At 39.7% G+C, this 20081-nt stretch overlaps 1 protein-coding gene across 1 annotated transcript in view; it reads right to left on the bottom strand.

Annotated features, from left to right (window-relative positions):
• tncb (tenascin Cb) overlaps window positions 1-16659 on the bottom strand; it is a 48686-nt gene extending 32027 nt beyond the window's left edge. The window contains exons 1-6 of the mRNA XM_073861158.1: window positions 16330-16659; window positions 4773-5308; window positions 2657-4618; window positions 2240-2503; window positions 1986-2104; window positions 1099-1252 (exon numbers count right to left, since the gene is read on the bottom strand). Coding sequence (XP_073717259.1) covers window positions 1099-1252; window positions 1986-2104; window positions 2240-2503; window positions 2657-4618; window positions 4773-5241 — 2968 coding nt within the window. The 5' untranslated portion in view covers window positions 5242-5308; window positions 16330-16659. The remainder of the gene's footprint in view (window positions 1-1098; window positions 1253-1985; window positions 2105-2239; window positions 2504-2656; window positions 4619-4772; window positions 5309-16329) is intronic.
• Between the last annotated feature and the right edge of the window lie 3422 nt (window positions 16660-20081).

The following is a 20081-nucleotide window of genomic DNA, read 5'->3' as shown; positions in this document are numbered from 1 at the left end:
GCCAAATATTGTCCTATCCTAAGAACCATACATCTAAAATCGTATTTATTTAACTTTCAAATGATGTATAAATCACCCCTTATGACTGGTTTTATAGTTCAGGGTCACAATTGGTTAAGTGTGCAGATCTCATTTTATTTTTTGATCTATATTAGTCATTAAAACACATCTATTTAAACACACACTTGTTAAAGTAAAATCTGTATGTTAAATAAATAAGTAAATATAAAAATGAAAAGTTTCTTTATATTTCATTAGTTTGTTATGTTGTTACTGCAGTGATCTCACTGAGGAGGAGAAGCTCTCATAATGGCGAGTGGTGTCTTTGACACATTGTACGAAGGAGAAATTCACTTTCAGCACTTAGTCCAACCATAGCGCAAATCATATGTAGCACAAGCAAAGAAATAGAGAGTGCATGGAGCATCAGAGGCATGCTGGGAGGTTTCTTTTATAAATTTTTGGAAGCTGTATACTTGTAATAAGGGGAAACTGGTAGTTGACACTGAACATTGTTATATGCCAATGCTATAATGATAGGTCTCTTTAAAGTTTAATATGCAGGGTATTTTAAAAGATGCCATTGATAAAAAGGGAAAAGCGGTGTATTTAGAAAATGTCACAGTGGTAATACGTTTTTAACATACGGTTATATTTAAGACGTAAGGATTGGCCATTTTGATGTATGAAATTGGGAGAAAAATAGGAAAATATCCATTCCACAACCATTTGGAAGGAAATCTTTCTGAAAGGCTAATGAAAAGGAACTTTGTGGTTTTATCTAATGCTTTTCAAACTACAGTCGCAGCTCAGAAACTAATACACAAGGACAACTAACGTTGAATTTCAAATTCTAGCTAAGATGGAAATAGGAAACTATCAGAGAGTTTAGTTTACCTGATATGAAGACATTGACGATTTAAAGAAATGGGGTTTCAAGAATTATCATATATACATTTTCGTCCATAGTCACATACTCTTATCACCAATTGCTTTTAAAACATTTCTTAACGCTTTAAATTTGAGGAATGTCTTTTGAACACCGTAAAAGGTCCTGAGAGAATTTTAGAATGGTAATTACTGGCGACATCTGCTTACTTGTGACAACATTCTTGCTGGCTTGAGGTCCACGGGTGTTGTTCTTTACGACCTCCAGTTTAACCTCGTACTCCTGACCAGGTCCAAGGCCAGACTGCTCAAAGGTGGTCTCAGGTGGGTTGAGAGAGTTCAAAATCTCGCCATCTTCCTCTTTCTGTCATTCAAAACACATATTTGTTGAACTAATCCAATTTTAAATTGCTAGGAAATGCTTTTTTGGTTTATGTTTAGTTTCTGAATGCTATCTAGTAATATTTTAATAACGTATCTATGGCTGTTCTAATATAATCACTTAGGTTAGAGTACAGTTAGGATTACCTTATTTGAAAGACAGCAAGACAAACCATCAAAGCAACCTCAGCAAGACAAAGTTAAACTCCTCTGAGCTATAGCGTAATGAGAAGGCTTGCTGAGAATAAACACTTTAGGCTTTTAGTTGATTCTACTTGTGTTTCACTTCACAGCAAGGATTATTTTGGCACTGACATACTTGATGCTTGAATGAGACTCCCAAGCATCATTTAAAAGAGGCTTGCATGTTCTAATGGAGCTACTTTTTTGGCGACTGCTTAAGCCCTCAAAAAAGAAAATAAAACATTTCGGAGACAATAACAATTCTGTGGCACATGGTCACGCATGTTGTTGCCAGGAGCTTCTTATAGGGTTTTGTTTTACAAAACCACAGATTACTCAACAGTAGCTTTTTGCTTAGTGGCACCACTCAGCTATTTTCCATTGGACGCTCTTACAGCTTCCCACTTGTTCCTTGCAAATACAATTTTCCATCATTTTACATGTTTTTGGAGAGAAAATATGAAGGAAATGATAGTTTTGCTATAAATTAGTTTTGCTAGATCATACCCTGAAGGTAATGATGATAGACTCACTGTGTTTCTGAAGATAAGGTTCCAGCCATCAAAAGAAATGTTCAAGGGATCCCATTCAACCTCCACTGTTGTCTCTTTCACTGATTTAAATTTCAAACCCTCGGGTTCAGGAAGATGTGACATTGAGGTACAAGGGGCAACATAGCTTTAGGCAACAAGGATATGCAATACTGTAAACTCAGGAAACAGCAGCAAACATTTTTCACCTGATTTTTTGTATTCATTGACAAGCAAGGTGGTGGGTGACTTACGTGTGGCTATTCTGGCACTGACAGGAATGCTCATTTTGCTGTTCAGAATTGCATAGACACTTATTAGATACTCTATGCCTGGTTCTAGCTCTCGGATGGTTGCATTCTTCTTTTCACCAGAAACTCTCATTTCCATTTCCAAACCACCTGGAGCCGTAGGCACGTATGTGATAAGATACTCTGTCACAACCATCTCATTGACCCATGTGAGGTCCACTGTTTCTGGGTCGACTTCAGTCACTGTCAGATCTTTGGGTGGGATGATATAAATGGAGACAGGGCATATCATTTATTTTATCTTTAAAAGAACATTCAGAGCTTAGAAAAAGATTTATCTGATTTTGTTCAAAAAGTTGGTGGAAGAAGGACATTTGCAATATCAGCCAATATTTTCAAGTCTAAATAATAGTGACTTACTATCAGAACAATCCTCGCCAGTGAAGCCTAATTCGCAAATGCACATTCCATTCAAACATTGGCCTTGGTCACTGCAGTTTCCTGGACAGGTCAGATCAGCACAGTCCTCGCCAGTGAAGCCCTCAAAGCACACACACTTTCCATCTTCACAGACGCCGCGATCCAGACAGTTGTTAGGACACGTCTTTGTACCACAGTCCTCTCCGGTGAAGTTGGTGTGACACACACATTGGCCATTTACACAGTGCCCTCGATTATGGCAGTTATTAGGGCAGGTCAACTCACTGCAGTCATTTCCAGTAAAGCCAATGTGGCAAACACATTTGCCATCCACACACTGTCCACGATCGTGGCAGTCATTGGGACAGGTCTTAATGCCGCAATCTTCACCGGCAAAGCCCTCTTCGCAAATGCACTTGCCGTTAACACATATTCCACGGTCATGACAGTCATTGGGACAGGTCTTAATGCTGCAGTCTTCTCCAGTAAATCCCTCTTCGCAAATGCATTTGCCATCCACACACAGTCCACGCTCTTGGCAGTCATTGGGACAAGTCTTGATGCTACAGTCTTCTCCAGTAAAACCCTCCTTGCAAATGCACTTGCCATCCACACATTGTCCACGTCCATGGCAGTCATTGGGACAGGTCTTAATGCTGCAGTCTTCTCCAGTAAAGCCCTCTTTGCAAATGCACTTGCCATCCACACATTGTCCACGTCCATGGCAGTCATTGGGACAGGTCTTAATGCTGCAGTCTTCTCCAGTAAAGCCCTCTTTGCAAATGCACTTGCCATCCACACATTGTCCACGTCCATGACAGTCATTGGGACAGGTCTTAATGCTGCAGTCTTCTCCAGTAAAGCCCTCTTTGCAAATGCACTTGCCATTTACACATTGTCCACGCCCATGACAGTCATTGGGACAGGTCTTAATGCTGCAGTCCTCTCCAGTAAAGCCCTCTTTGCAAATGCACTTGCCGTCCACACACTGTCCATGACCATGGCAGTCATTGGGACAGGTCTTAATGCTGCAGTCTTCTCCTGTAAAGCCCTCTTTGCAAATGCACTTGCCGTCCACACAGTGTCCATGCCCATGGCAGTCATTAGGACAGGTCTTGATGTTGCAGTCTTCTCCAGCAAAGCCCACTTTGCAAATGCACTTGCCGTTGACACATCTCCCATGACCGTGGCAGTTATTGGGGCAGGAAATCTCTGAGCAATCATCACCTTCATATCCAGCATTACAAATACACTCACCGTCGACACACTGTCCTCTGTCATTGCAGTTTTCGGGGCAGGAGAGAACACTGCAGTCCTCACCCTCAAACCCAGGGTCACATATACACTTCCCATTGAAGCAGTGCCCCCTCTGGCTGCAGTCATTGAGGCAAGTAAGCTTGGAACAGTCATCTCCACTGTAGCCAATGTTGCAGACACACTGTCCGTTCACGCATCTGCCACGATGGTTGCAGTTTTTGGGGCAGGCAAGTTCCCCACAGTCTTCCCCAGTAAAGCCCTCATCACAATAGCAGGTTCCGTTGACACAACGTCCACGGTCATAGCAGTCGTTTGGGCAGATGAGCTCAGAGCAGTCAAACCCTGTCCAGGGCTCATCACAAACACATTCATCATCCACACATCGCCCCCTGCCTAGGCAGTTATTTGGGCAGTTGGTAAAACTGCAGTCCTCACCCAGGAAGCCTTCTTCACAGATGCAAGCCCCATCAATGCACTCACCATTCTCACCACAATCTACAGGGCACAGCTCAATTCCACAATCTTCACCACCGTAGCCCTCAAAGCAGACACACTTGCCATCCTCACATCGACCTTGGTCCTGGCAGTAGTTTGGGCACTCAGGCTCAGAGCAATTGTGCCCCTTCCAACCGGGTTCACATAAACAGCTGCAGGTCTCAGTGCTGTAATTTCCGCGGCCATTGCAGTAGGGTTTGGTAGTGATTTCCCCTGAAAAAAAAGAGATGTTTTGTTATTTTCGGCTTGTTCTTTACTAATGTGTTTTTGACAGCCGTATGAAGAGTTTTATAAAAGATTTTCGAGTAATGCCTAGATTAATTTCAAGGATCAAAACAGTCTACACCTATTTTAGATTGGGCCTTACCTGTAACTTGAGCACTGCAGCATCCTGCCCCACTGGTGCATTGCTCCCTTAGACTGGACACCTCTGCCTCTAGCATTTCCAATCTATTTAGAATATCTTTTAGGTCAGGGAGGTTATTATTACAACCACAAGCTTGCTTGGGAATGTTAATCCTGTGCGTAAAAACAATCTGGTTGTCCCCATCCATGGTGTGTTCTATGTGCTGGTCAGATTGTAACTTTGGCTTCATTTCTGCTGTTCCGGGTGAATCCAAGTCCACTGAGCAAAGGGAACCAGAGGGGACATTGATATTGTACACATGGTTGAAGACCACAGGCTGATCAGGGCTTGGGACCGTCAAATTTTCAGTGGTTGGTGTCAACAGTGATTCTCTTCTGTGTCTAATTACTCTTTTAACCAGACCGGCACTTGAGAGGTGGAATAGAATGGCCACTGCTACACAGGCCAGGGGCAGGCCTTGCATCCCCATGATGATTTGCTCTTACAGGACTCCAATAGGTGAATTAGACTGTTTAATACAGGGTGTTATTTTAAACCTGAAAAAAAAGAAAAAGTCTCTCAGTCAGTATAACCTTTATAAAATGTAGATTGCAGACATTTTCCAATTTTATGCTTAGGATATCAGTGGCTGTACCACTTTTTCTATACCAAGGAAGTGGTGTCAGTCCATCACAGGGCCTGACCTACATATCTCTGGGTGTACCCAGAACCCGCAGCAACACAAACTCCACATAGCTCAGGGTCAAATCAGAAACTTTCTTGCTGGGGGGGGGGGCAGTGCTATCCATGAAGTCCCCACATTCCCCTGACCCCAGTGATGTATTTGTAAACATACTGGTAGTAAATTTCCACCCTATTTGGTAAGCATTTTTGTACAACTTTCTGACATTATCAATTCCCAGTATGGACAGACATTATTGATGTTTTATTGCAAGTGCTTTTCATTCTATGTTATATATTTTATAATTGCATTATTTTAAGGCTAAACAATAACTTTTGATTCTGTTGTGTGTCCTTGTCAGCCATAATCAATCATATTTAAAGACAGCATCACACCAGTGACCATTCACATGTATGCATTTGGCAGACACTTTCCTCCAAAGTGACTTGCAGCGCATTACAAGGTATACATTTTATTAGTATGTGTTTCCTGGGGTTCGAACATCATAACCTTTGCAGTGCCAATGCAATCCACTACCAGTTGAGCTACAGTTGCTACATATGATCCATACAAACTCTTATTGGGAGAAAAGTTTTGTGCAAAAACAATCAAGCCTGCCTGCTAGTCTGTAACACGGCAAGGTTGACAGATACTAAGTGGCACTCTGAGGTTACTGTTGCCTTGAATTGCACAAAGACTAACTTTGGCCAATAAAAGCAAGTAATCTTCTGTTCAGGAGAGCAGCACTCCAGCAGAGCTTCCTAAGACAAGCTGCCATGACACACAGCAGGCAACACCTGAATCTGGGGAGCTGCTCTCTTCTCTGACGCTCTGCCCACAGCCCATGCTGACAGATTAATACTTGCACAGAGGGGACCATCTGCAGTGCTTCCGCTGGCGTGGGTGTTCAGAGTCCCTGCTTCTCATAAAAGTTAACGTTCTTTGACCACTCTCCAGACAGCAGCACAGTTCTGAATTAACATTAAAATTCCTTACCAGGAATAAAGTTATATGCAGGTATATGGAGCTCAGGAGACACATCACTTTCTGCATATATATATATATATATATATATACTCTTATATCTATACCGCTGTTTTCACTGTCCTAAAAATGTCACCTATGTCTTCCTTGTTTTTATGAAGTCCCTCCTTCAGAAATACATAACGAGTTCTGATTGTGTAGCTGGTTTAGTGTGTTGTGATTCGACAACGACTTAGCTTAGCTTAGCTGGCGACTGGCATATTCTTGTGGGCGGAGATTAGTCAAAAATCCTTATATTGATGTCATATATCAGGGAAGTAGAGGGCTGTAGTCCAAATCAGCCGTTCTCTGTAGTCCTTGAAAAGCGAATTCTGTTAAAGGAAATATATTGCTTGGAATTGAACTTTGAGCTTTATAGTTTTGCCGGCATTCTTTATGCTCTAACAACACCATTACAGACCAACTACAGTTGGGATCACGAAAAACGGCCGCTTTGAGGTTTTGATGAGATTTTTTTTTAAATAATGCCATAGGAATAAACTTGTTTTTTAAAATTCATCAAAACAGTTTACACTATGTTTGTTGTAGGCTTGCAGACAGAGTTTTATCATGAATGTTATTTTCCATACAGGATGTAATTCGCCACTGTCCAAGTGCTGACACTCTCACTTTACAATACCACAAAACCAATATTACTGTTAACTGTTGTGCAATGTCTTTTAGCTTATGCCTAGTCTCGTGTCATTTTTGAAAAAAAATGCAACCACATTTAACCCTTTAAATCCTTTAATCTTTTTTACAGCTGTGAATTAGATTAAACCAAGCTGCCTTCAACAACCTTAATGCCCCAAAATACCCTCCAGGGCTTCAGTAACCAAAAAGCAATACAATGTGGTAACACCGATCATAATATTGTCTAGGCCGCTTTGAGTTTTTTTTTTGGGGGGGGGGGTTGGGCGTAGCTTGCAAGGTCAACAGCAGGTAATATCCTACTAAGATGTGTTTAGTGTGCGGAGAGCTTGCATTGACGTGTGATTAGATGCCTTGACAGATGAGTTGCAGTAAGAGGGATCTCACGCCCGCTGCCGCCCATTGGTGATTGGACAGACAGGGATGAATGCTTCTATGATGGAGCGCTAAAGAGGGCCTTGATGATGGGAGACTCCCGATCTGGACCCTCGGGGGTGATGGGGTCCCCGCGTCTCGTCACATCTAAACCCTGAGATTAAATCAGCAAAACAGGCAGAAAATTGCTTTGAGTCGCTTTGAGGTTTTAGTTCTGGATGGATAGCTGGCTTTTTCACTTTGAAGCCTGGCTTGCTGCCACAACAATTGAAGAAAGAAAATAAGGACTGAGCTTGGTCTTTGTGTCAGCATTTACTGGTCAAGAGAGGACTGTAAATTAATAAGCACAAAATAAACTTAAACAAACATTGAGGATTAGCATATGCTTGACTATCAAAGAAAGACTTCTGGTTATCATCATTAACTAGGAAAATATCAACATTTTAAACTGTGGGATGCAGATAAAGCCATTCTCCTTTTTTGGAGGAGTGCTGAGCTCAGAGCCGTATGCTAATTCTACAGCTTACTGCTACTTTCAGACTTCCAGACACAATGTGACTGCAGCTTTCTCATGCCAGGACTAGTTTTTAGACATTGTTACTTTTTCAGACTCTGGCTGAGCCAGTTGGCTTCTGTGGGTCTAATGTGAGAGGAATTTCAATGCTTGGGGTGAACCTGTTGGCCCAGTGCAAGTGATCTAAATTGGCTCTATGTTGGGTTTGGTACTGAATGCTGACTATAGCGTTTAAAAGGGAACACCTCGCACTGAGACCAAATTTGTTAATTCAGCTTAGGCGATTGACCACAGTGTGCAGCAAATAAATTAGGTATTGGTTGACAAATGTAAAGTTTGATGCGGTTCACATAATTAAGCAATTATTTAGTCAGTGGTTTGGAAGTCAGTCATATTTAACTACCTTTGAAGATTTAGTGTGTACCACAACTGGTCTAAGACATTAAAGTTTGAAGGAATTTGCCAAACACCAAATTACAGAGTACAAATGTATTTTTTATATTAGTGTGAATTGGATTAGTTAAAGATTTTATTTAGGTGACGGTTAATAGTGCGGAAAAGGTTTGCTATTTTGCTAAATGATTCCCCAGAGGGAAACTGGAAATTGTTTCAAGTTGCTCTTTCATAGCTCAGGTGACATAATGAATTGTTGCAGTTGTGTTCCATGAAAGTCTGATATGTCTGATAAAATTCCTTGGAAGAAATAAAAGACATGAATAAGACAATATACAGCGGGGAAAAGAAGTATTTGACACATCACTTTATTTATTATGACTCAACTTGTATACTTAAATGTTCTGATTTCTTTGTATGCCTTCATATTTGGCTTGATGGCTATATCTGGTGATAATTTTGAGTCAATAGCCCACTTAGAAATCTGCTTACTGATAAAAAATGCTGATGTGTCAAATACTTATTTTCCCCACTGTAAGTACAAACTATTAAAATCTATTCAATTGGAATTGTCAAATGTAAGCACTGTTTGAAATATTATTGACAACGCATACAATCTGTTACCAAAGTCTCTTTAGGGAAGTCCCACCACTAAACTGCCATGTTTGCAACATCTCCATGCAGTCATTTGATTTTAGTCATGCAAGACTAAACTCCTATCTACTTGAATGGAGAAATACAGAAACCAGACAAAATCACGTGCTAAAGTCACAATTAAACAACATAGACAATAGTCAGGCTTTATAGAGAATCGTCAGTCTTTATCGATTGATGATGGCTTCTTTAACTGGAAGACGTGATGTCCGTCATTGGAGCGACCATATTGAGCGTCGCATTGTCCTTTATTAATTTCTAATAATCCAATATCTTTGCTGTTACTCAAAACATTTGCTTTCTTTTTCACCTCATTACTGTATAGAAAAAACAATTCAGAGATATTAAAGATATCTTTTTTGTAAAATGGGTCCTTTCCCACCATGGGGTGGTGGTGACCTAAAAATAATGAATAGAGGCTGGCAAATACAGAAGTTACTACTGAAACTTCAATCTCTACCACACAGCCGGCTATAAAACCGTAAAAAAAATGCAATGGCTCCTTTAACAGTTATTTTTTCAGTTGAATTGTAGCATACAAAATAATAAGAGATGATATTCATCCACAGTCTGCTGAACACGGCAAGCACATCTCTTCCTCAACCCTCATTTAGTTCATCTATGAAATCATCAAGCAGACTTCGTTTTGTAGGTCACCCATGACAGAAAGCCTTCTTGGGACGCAATCTTAATGTGGGTCGCCTGCAGTGCTGAATGAATTGGTATCGTCAGTACACTCTATTCACCTTAATAGATTCCACCAAAAATGCCACGAGAGTTTATTTAATACTAGATAGGAGTCAATATCTCTATACTGTATCATATCTCAGTATGATGAATTTTTTTAAATATTGTCTGTAGACAATATAGCTAGATTTCAGTAAAGCTGTAAGACAAATATACTGATAAAGCACAACTAAACCCCTACAACATTTTGAAACTCTTTTGGATGCCAATTGATCGGACCGTATCCAAGGTCATTTAGACGGAGGGTTGTAGCACCATGCAGCACATACAGCAATCATCTAACACAGAGATGGAGTTCCAGGACAGCTCATAAAGTTGTTCAATGGTGTGTGCTTGGATCGATGGAAAGGCATACAGCCAATGTTATTGTTTCATAAATGGATTTGTAAGTCATTACCTGCCTGAGCTCACCTAGTCTCGGCTGACCATTACATTCACCGGTGATTATTTTCTTTTATTTTCCTCTTCCTTCTTTATATCTGTAATTATTCTTGTTCTATCTCATCGCTACATTCGGTTACGCTGCGGTGCTGTGATATGAATTCAGAGTGTCTCTTCTGTCCATCACTCACATTGTGCCTCTCCGCTGGACTTAAAAACAAGCTTTTTCAGGGCTGCTGAGTATCTATGCCACAGTTCTCTATTTTGCTTGGCTTGTCTATGCTTCAGAAGTCACAGGCTGGGTTCAGTGAGCGGATTGAGAAAATAAATACGTCTGGTGATAATAAAAACACAGGCACACTTTCTCACCACTGTACGTGCAATGTGAGCATAAAGGTCTTTCAAATGCCACAAAAAGTGATCTCTAACCCAAAGCTTTCTCTTGGCATTTCTCCCATGAGTGGATTGACACAAGGTGCGAAAACTTCCCAGAAACCAGAAACGTAAAACATGCTGTATGTCATGGATCTAGCTATATTTTTTCCATAGAAACACAATTAAGTAATTATTCACTTTGCTAGACTGCTGAAACATTCAACTTGGGTTAGCTGTGTTTTAGAAAAATCAGTGCGTCATGTGAACCTATGTGCATATGCGTCGAAAGGGTTTATGATAAAAGAGACGCTCACATCTCACAAGACACTCACTACTTAATTACATGTGAGATTAACCCAGTATCTAACAAATGCGAGCCTCTCTTTTATCATAAACAATTACCGTAGCAAGCCCATATTTTGACTTGATGCGCGATGCACATGGGTGATTCTTGCGAAATTAGACTTATGAGGTGTCATGAAACATTTTGATAAAAAAAGTCAATGCTATCAAAATAAGAAGCATACAAACATCTCTTTGTGTACTATTTTACACATGATTTCAAATGACATCATACAAACCAATTTTGTTGTTTTTTCCACATTTAAGGGGAAAATTTTCATTACCGCAACGTGTCCATGACTGGGTTTGGGTTCTTTGACATGGAAATATTTTTAATAAAAAAATCTTAAAAATAAAAAGCTTCAGTCCATGTTATACTATAACATTTACAGTAAAGAAACGTGTGGTATTTGGTGATCATTGGTAAATGTAGAGACAATAATAAGGAATATAAATGTGTCCAAGACCAATTTTCTCATCCTCCGCAACAATTTTCAATCATTGTTTAAGCCCTCAAGGAACTAACTATAATAATAAATGGACACTCAAGATGGCTACCAGGTAAGCAGTTCTTTTTTTTTTCTCTCGAGATAAAAGTTGAAATTTTGTTTGTCATAGTACCTAGACAACTTTTTAGTTCTCATTTCCGAAACATGAGTTTGTAAATGCATATATTTAATGTAATATCATGTTGCGGTAATGATAATTTTTTATAATGACAATCTAAAATGTGTAAATAATTCTATAGGAAATATTTTTTAAATCCTCTAAAAATAAGGGTTATAGTAAATTCAGACCTTAATCTTATATGTGCCAAAAAATTGGCTTCAAGGGCTTTTTAAAAAATCTGAGGCTGGACACCTTCTAAGTCTGGATTTCGTGAGAATCACCCACATAGGTTTACATGACACATGGAACACATATTTTGACATGACGATCCACACACATGATGATGTTTTGACGAGATTCGCATTCGTGCCTCGAAGGTACAAGAAGGTACAAAAGGTACAAAAGTTGTCATTGGGGCGGTACATTTCCAAAAAGTCCACTTTTGTACCTAAAAGATGGTACATATTTATACCAAAATGGTACATATTAGGATGTTTTTAAAATGCACCATCCCAGTGAAAACTTTTGTACCTTTTTTCTAAGACTGGTCAGCTTGAAATAAGCAACCATATTCCAAAACACACCAGAGACTTTCTATCAGGGTAACCTAATTTCATTGTCAGAGCTTACGTGTTTTTCTACTTCAATTCAATTTAAAATCAACCCAAAGACAGTATTGTGTGTAAGGTAAAATACTGTTTTTATGGCCAATCTTTTCATTTTTCCTTGAGGCTATATTTTCTCTCTGTATGGAGGAGGCATGAGATTACACACAGACTGATGAATGAAAGACAATGCAAGATCTTTTCACAATAAAAACGCTGAGTTTCATGACAGTTGAGCCTCATTTACAGAGCTGGAATATCCGATTGCAGCGATAAGAGGGTTTTGCGTGTACGATAAGCCAGACTGGAGTTATGGGCTCAAGGTGTTGGCACTGCACCGAATGGACCTGCGGTTCACCGACATTGTTGCACTTTCAGCACAGTAGCGTTAAAACCAGAGGAGATACGGCTCACCTACAGTGACATTGCCGAAGGTGAACACCATCATGCTGATTAAAGAGAAATGGAAAGTTTTTGACACGCCAGTCAACGGTCGAGACGCTGGAGAAGTCTACAGGGATTGAACTTTAATAATTCCTGACTTATGTGTTCTTTTCTCGCTTGTTCTCGTAAAGTCCAGATGGAAAGAATGAAGGAGGACATTTGTTACTTGCTGTCTCATTTTACATTTCCAGCGACCGGTGACCCAGTGTTTATTAGCTTAACCTCGGTTGGTGCCAGATGCTAAAAGCACAAATTTAGTTCAAGCCCTGTCCCCAAACCATGCAGACGTCTCTTTGACATCTTGGTCCAATGAAAAAAAGACTTTGTTTTACCGAAATTGTTATTTTTTTAGGGTTATCATGAGCTGTCACGAACTGTAATACATGTTTTTATTAAAAGCAGTCTAGATGGAGAGCAAAAACATGGTTTTTATGATTTAATCTAAATGGTCAGGTCCATAAACAAAGTCAATACTAGGTAAACAAGACTAAACAAAACTTAATTTGTTTTTACATGCAAAAAGCCTCCTTCCCTGCCTAAATGACAAGCTGTTGATCATTTGTTTCTTCTCTAAAATGAAAAGATGCAACCATGTTGCTCTTTGTTTGCTTATGATGGGAAATTGCTTTTTTCCACCAACAAGAAATGTGTATTTCCTCAATCAATCAGAATAATTCAATATGAATGTTTCTCCTCAAAATGCACTCTTTTTTATCAGTTAGTTTAGCTCAAATTTCCACCATACTCTATATGCCTATAGTGATTAGTATCATAATATAATCCTCCTGGGTTATTCAAGTATCTAAACACGCTCCTTTGTCTGCTGCAATAGGAAAAATGATTGAACCCATTTTTTCAGAAACTAAAATCTTGCCCATATTTGAGAGAGAAAGCAATAAAAGTATCTCTTCTGTTTGATGCCACCAATTTAGATATCCAGAGGTCACCGCTTTGTCACCCTTTCTACCATCACATAGCAATTTATATATTCTACATCTTCCCCAAATGCCTTTCTTGTGCAAGGCATACAGCAATGCGTGCATTCCAGCATACAAGGGCATTGAGAACTAACCACAGCCAGCTCTATGGAAGAAGACACATTGGCTTGTTTCTTGCCTATACCACGAATAGGGAGACCGAGTCCAGGACTTTTCTATCTATCTTACATTAACATCATACATCAATTAAAACCATCTGGGGCTGCAACACTTGTAACACATTGACGAAAATCTTTGTTCACTGATGGCGACAAATCTTTCTGAATACCTCTGTGGCCAATTTTATGTGTGAACGAATCCATCTTTACACGGCACATTCAGAAGCAACAGATACAGACAGACAGACAGACGAATGGATGAATGGAGAGATGGATGGATATGCAGAAAGACAGACGGATGGATGAATGGAGAGATGGATGGATATACAGAAAGACAGACAGACAGATTAGACTGACCACCAATGAAGTACACCGATAGTCTAATAGCTGCACCAAGTGCATCACCGCGCCAGAAGCAGCACGGGCTGACAGCTGTTCAAACAAAAGCTAGTTTCCCACTCAGCTTTGTTCTGACTGGCACTGTCAATGAATACTCTCCACATAGCATCATAAAACATTTAAACATTCTGTTCAGGCAACAATCATGGGTGCTTGCCACCTCTAATGTCCTCAAGATGATGATGGCAAAGAACCAAAGAGGTATTAACCACCCAGGTGGCATTAACAACATCAATTGTGTTACACTAAACAGAACAAAATTGTCACAATAATACCCTTTAAAAAAGTTCAGATTTGCACTTAAAGAGATCATATTAGTACCTCAGAGGTGCATGGGTGATTCTCATGAAATTAGACTTATGAGGTGTCATGAAACATTTTGATAAAAAAGTAAATGCTATCAAAATAAGAAGCATGCAGTTACAAACATCTCTTTGTGTACTATTTTGCACATGATTTCAAATGACATCATACAAACCAATTTTGTTGTTTTTTCCACATTTAAGGGGAACATTTTCATTACTGCAACATGTCCATGACTGGATTTGGGTTCTTTGACATGGAAATATTTATAATTAAAAAATCTAAAAAATAAAAAGCTTCAGTTATACTATAAACATTTACAGTAAAGAAACATGCGGTATTTGGTGATCATTGCTAAATGAAGAGACAATAATAAGGAATATAAATGTGTCCAAGAAAAATTTTCTCATCCTCCGCAACAATTTTCAACCATTGTTTAAGCCCTCAAGGAACTAACTTTAAAAAAAAATAGTTGGAAGGGACATAATTGACTGTGACACTCAAGATGGCTACCAGGTAAGCAGTTCTTATTTTTTCTCTCCAGATAAAAGTTGAAATTTTTGTTCTCATTACCGAAACATGAGTTTGTAAATGCATATATTTAATGTAATATCATGTTGCGGTAATGATAATTTTTGATAATGATAATCTAAAAAAAAGGTAAATAACTTTATAGGAATTTTTTTTAAATCCTCTAAAAATAATGGTCATAGTAAGTTCAGACCATAATCTTATATGTGCAAAAAAGGGGCTTTTTAAAAATTCTGATTCTGGACACGGATTTCATGAGAATCACCCACATAGCAAAGAGTGCATATTAGGTAGATATTGGAACCAAATGTATTCGTATTTGCACCTAAATAGTACATATTTGGATCTTTTAAAAGGTACTGCTCCAGTGACAACTTGGGACCAGTGTAGGGCTGTTATAAAAATGTATAATCATATTCTAAAAATCACACCTCACTTTAATTTATCATTTACATTTAAGCATGTGAATAGTGGTGTATTCTGTCATTTCTTTACATTCATTAACATTTTATTTGTAAAAAGGTTTAAACATTTTTCTGAACACTGAGCAGTCTTGAAAGTTTTGCAACCCTCATTGGTGACTAACAAGGTTCCTGCATTCCCAAAAGAACCTCCCTCCAATTTAGGACCCTTGGATCCAGGGGGTCTCTGTCATAGACCTCCCACCCCCTTAAAACTCTCTCTCTCTCTTTCACTCTCTCTCACACACATTCACAGACACGTATACATACTCATGCAATGTCTCTCAACCCCTGCGCTTCCTAGCCCAGACCCCTCCCCCTCAACCACACACACACACACAAATTCATACAATCAGCCCACATCTCCGCTTCCACATTCTCTCAAACGGATACAACCCATCAATACGGACAGTTCACCAATCCGAACAGCCCCCTGCGGACAAGGCGAGAAAAAAGTAGCTGGCAGCCGGCAGTGGCATTACACTACGAGCTGGGAACTAAATAGAGAAGCGCTAAAACAAACCAGCTGCCGCTCTACCCGGCTGCAGAGGACACTGAGAGGGTTGACATCGTCTGGCAGGTAAACGGACACCGGCTGACATCCAAGAGACCACAACTGCAGACAAGCCAGACACGTGTAGAGTTACGGCAAACTACGGTAGACGCACCCTGGTGTATTTTTCCTCTTTGGAAAGTGCAATGATTGCTGAGTTTAAAATGTAGACCACTTCCCCTATTAACCGTAATGAGCTGCCTTAAGCAAGCTGGACTGCATCAGTTTAAACACTGCCAGTCTCAGACTCAGCACTTTATTCCTCACGATATTCGACATGAACCATTTATTTTAACGGCGATGTAAAGTGACACAGCATCAATTATTTGATTTTTTTTCTCAATTAGATGGCTTAAAAGTAACAAACACAATAAAACACTGAGAACAGAGCAATTATTATCCAGTTCTGTCATGCAAACAGGTAGAGCATCAGAGCTTACCTTAGTGAAACCAGTCCTTGAATACAAGCTCAGGGATGCGCCTCTTCAACGGCACGAAATGTGACACCGACCAAAGGTTGCATGCATCGGGTTCCTGAGGTGCTTTTTAATTTGTCTCAAGAGAAATGACAGTTCTGTCATTCCACACTGTGTCTCTACTCGGACTGAATGTGCTCCATCCAGCCACCGTGTCTGCTGATGCTGAGAGAGGGAATGAGTGAAAGAGAGAGAGAGAGGGAGGGTAAAGTCCCTTTCTTTTAAACAGTAGACACTTTGCGGTCAAACCCCACTCCCACCTACCACTCTTATATACCCCCCCTTTCCTTTCTCTCAGTCTGACTGGAAGCTGAGGAACTGAAACGGGATGCCTCAAGGCTGTCGCAAACACACACACACATACACATGCATCCACTTGGAGGAGTGAGAAAAAGAGAGAGAGATCATTTACTATAAACTGAAGCAGCCCAGTGATTGGATGAAATGGATATATATTCAAAGCTGCATTAACATACATTCCAAATTAGAATATATGGAGGATAAAGAAGGAAAGATCTTGTGTGTTTGATGATGTGGATGACACGGCGGATGATGGGATTATGTACGGTGATCAGCATAATCAACCTCTAATCCCAAATCCAACCAGATTTATTATGAAAAAGAGTCTGTTTAGTCAAAGTTGCTTCTCTTAAGGTTTCAATGTCTATTCTAAATGGAACCAACCTCCGGCTTTTCACGCTCCCCTGTGCTTCTGTAAACACACATGCATTTGGAGCGTTTGGATATTCACCTTTCCATCTGCACCACATGCAAACACACACACACACACACCTCCCCCCATGTGCACTGCAGGTAGAGAAGAACACCCAACTCCACCAGCCGCAATTACCGGACTGCATCCCGCATTTTATGCAAACAGGAGCTTTTTTCTCTGAATAAACATCAAACAAAGAGTCAAGAGGCGGCAGATGGGAACATCTCTGCAATCTTCACTCCAGATTCAATTCAAACAAGGGATGATGCTCTTTAAATGTATTTCATTAGAGCGCAACCGGCGCAAGAAATGATGTCTCTCATCATGTCAAAAATTGACCTTTAGTCCTCTTGGGGGGCGTGAAAGCTCGGGAGATACAGAGGCACCCGTGGAGACGGGGCGCTCGCCCCCCAGAGACGAATCGAGAACGTTTTTTCCTGGCGAGAGAAAATCAACCCCCATCAGTCTGTGCTCAATAAGTCATGAATCTGTGATGATATGCCTGGTCGACAAGGGATTTTAATCTAGGTCTCATTTCAGAGGCGAGAATCACTACGTTTCAAATCGGGCCCAGGCACTGATCAAATTCAAATGGGTCCGTTTTTGTTCCTTACACGAGGCAAAAATGATATCGATTTCCTGTTTCTTTTCTGTGGAAAAATACAATGTGGGGAACAGGAGATGAACACCGGCAGAGGATATTTCCCAAGGTGAACCCAACGGAAATGTTTTTTTCTTGATATCTGTGGGTCTTTCTGTAAATGTATGTGGTGGGTGGTGAGGGGAAATTCAGCCAGAATGAGATCCGAACTCCCAAAACTGTACAAGGGTCTTTATGGAAGTACATTAATATAACGCCCACCATAATGTCATACATTCATCTGATATGTCTTCATTATCAGCAAGCAGAAGAACATTATACAAGTGAAGTACATAAACATCTACGATTGCGTTACTTTCTCAAGGTCTCTATCTTCCTGACGACACATATCACCCATCTCCATCTGTTCCAGCTCTCACCTTTCTCTCACACTATCTCCTTCACCGAATCACAGCACTTCACAGGGAATAGGAGTGGCAGTGTGTGGGGGACTCCAGGTTTGTCAGTCGTCCCCGTGCCGTTGACATCCACAGGAAAACGCATACACCAGCTTTGATTTCCCAGCTGACAATGCTGCGCATCGTTCCCTGTCAGCCAGTTTTTTTCCCAAGCGTAACTAGACGCTTAGTTACGTGAACCCATTTTCTTTGCGAGGAGATGTTTAGACACATAATGAGGCACACATTTCACATTTAAAAGGCACATTTAAATCCTCTGAGTCAGAGGGGAGAAAGGTCCTCCCTTACAAACATGTTTCTAATAGCTTTTAAGTAGTTTTTAACAAAAACTTTGTCTAGAAAAGAAAATGCTGTCATTATTTATTCACCCACATGTGGTTTCACAACTGTATGTTATCATTTTTTCCATGAAACACAAAAGTTCACATTTTGTGAGATACAACTACAGTTTATAGTGACCAACCGGGGTGCCCCTTGCAATTTTGGATTCTACGAAAACATACAAGGTTGGGCCCTCTACCACACCCATATGACTACAAATATTGGTGTGTGGGCCCTAAAAATAGTCCTAAAAGGTAGGTAGGTAGGTAGATAGACCTCCACTTCTAAAAAAATCCACTTCTTTAGACAAGACATTTGCAAATCACTAAAGATCCAACTACTGTATTTTCCGGACTATAAGTCTGACTTTTTTTCATAGTTTGGCTGGTCCTGCGACTTATAGTCAGGTGCGACTTGTAAGTCAGTATAAATTAATTTTGATGTACATGAACCAAGAGACAACATTACTGTCTACAGTCGCGGGCGTCCGCTATATTCTGCTCCTGTATTTATGTAATTCAACTAATTCAGTGATGTGGAATGACGTGCCTGCAAACTTGATGCGCGTTGGCTTGTTCTGTTCATTTAGCCTTTTGAGCCTTCCAGATATGTTCAGTATGCTATTGTGTATCGTGTAAATTACTGTTTGTATTAGGTTAACATACGGACACCTATCCAGCCCACTGTTCTGTGCGCTATTGTTTAGTTGAATAACTTGCCTTTCCAGATTAAATTTCTGTTTTTCAGCTTTGATTTTGTGAAATAATTATCTACATAAATGCGGCGTATAGTCCACTGCGACTTATATATGTTTTTTTGATTTTTGATTGATGTGACTTATCCTCCGGTGCGACTTAAAAAAAAGAGAAAATACGGTAGAAACACTGCAAATTATGAAACTCGAATTCAAGAGGTAAAAATTAAGAAACTGAACCACGCATTAGGGGTCGCTGATGCATGTATCTGCCACATTTGGTTTGTGCTCACAAGAAGCCAAAGTTTAACTCATTCTCCACCAGCCATTTTTTTTTAAAAGTTGCCCGCCAGCATTTTTTGTGATTTTCACAAAAGTTTCACAAATGCCTTCCCGGAATTTTTTTCTTCTAAAAATATATAAACATACAAATATATCAAATGAAAGAAAAAACCCTCTTCCTTTAAACAAACAATAAACAAACAAACAAACAAAATAGGAAAAAAACATTTAATCTGCTTATAAACTCTTAAATGTTTTTTCTTTTCTTTAAAAATACAATGTTTTTAGCAAAAGCTGAAATAATTGCATTTTTGTGAAGGAATTTAGTTAGAGATCAGATTCAGAATGATTATCAAAACATACACAGAGTTTAAAATTAGTAAATAATTTTTTTTCATAAATTGGGTAAGTGCGTCATTAAGTGGATAATCGCGGTATTGCAGATTAACTCCTTCCCTGCCATTGATGAGTTATCTCATCAATTAAGAGAAAATGCTTCCCTGCCAATGACGAGAATTTCCGGCTTAGGATGAAACGTGTTTTTTGCTTGAAAGCAGAGGGTCTGATCTTTCATTTGATATACTGTATGTTTATATATTTAAAAAAAACTTTTCTGGAAGGCACTAATAAGCACTTTTGTGAAAA

Source organism: Misgurnus anguillicaudatus, chromosome 22 (assembly GCF_027580225.2).
Source record: "Misgurnus anguillicaudatus chromosome 22, ASM2758022v2, whole genome shotgun sequence".
Lineage (NCBI taxonomy): Eukaryota > Metazoa > Chordata > Actinopteri > Cypriniformes > Cobitidae > Misgurnus > Misgurnus anguillicaudatus.
This window is presented reverse-complemented; position numbering and strand designations above follow the sequence as displayed.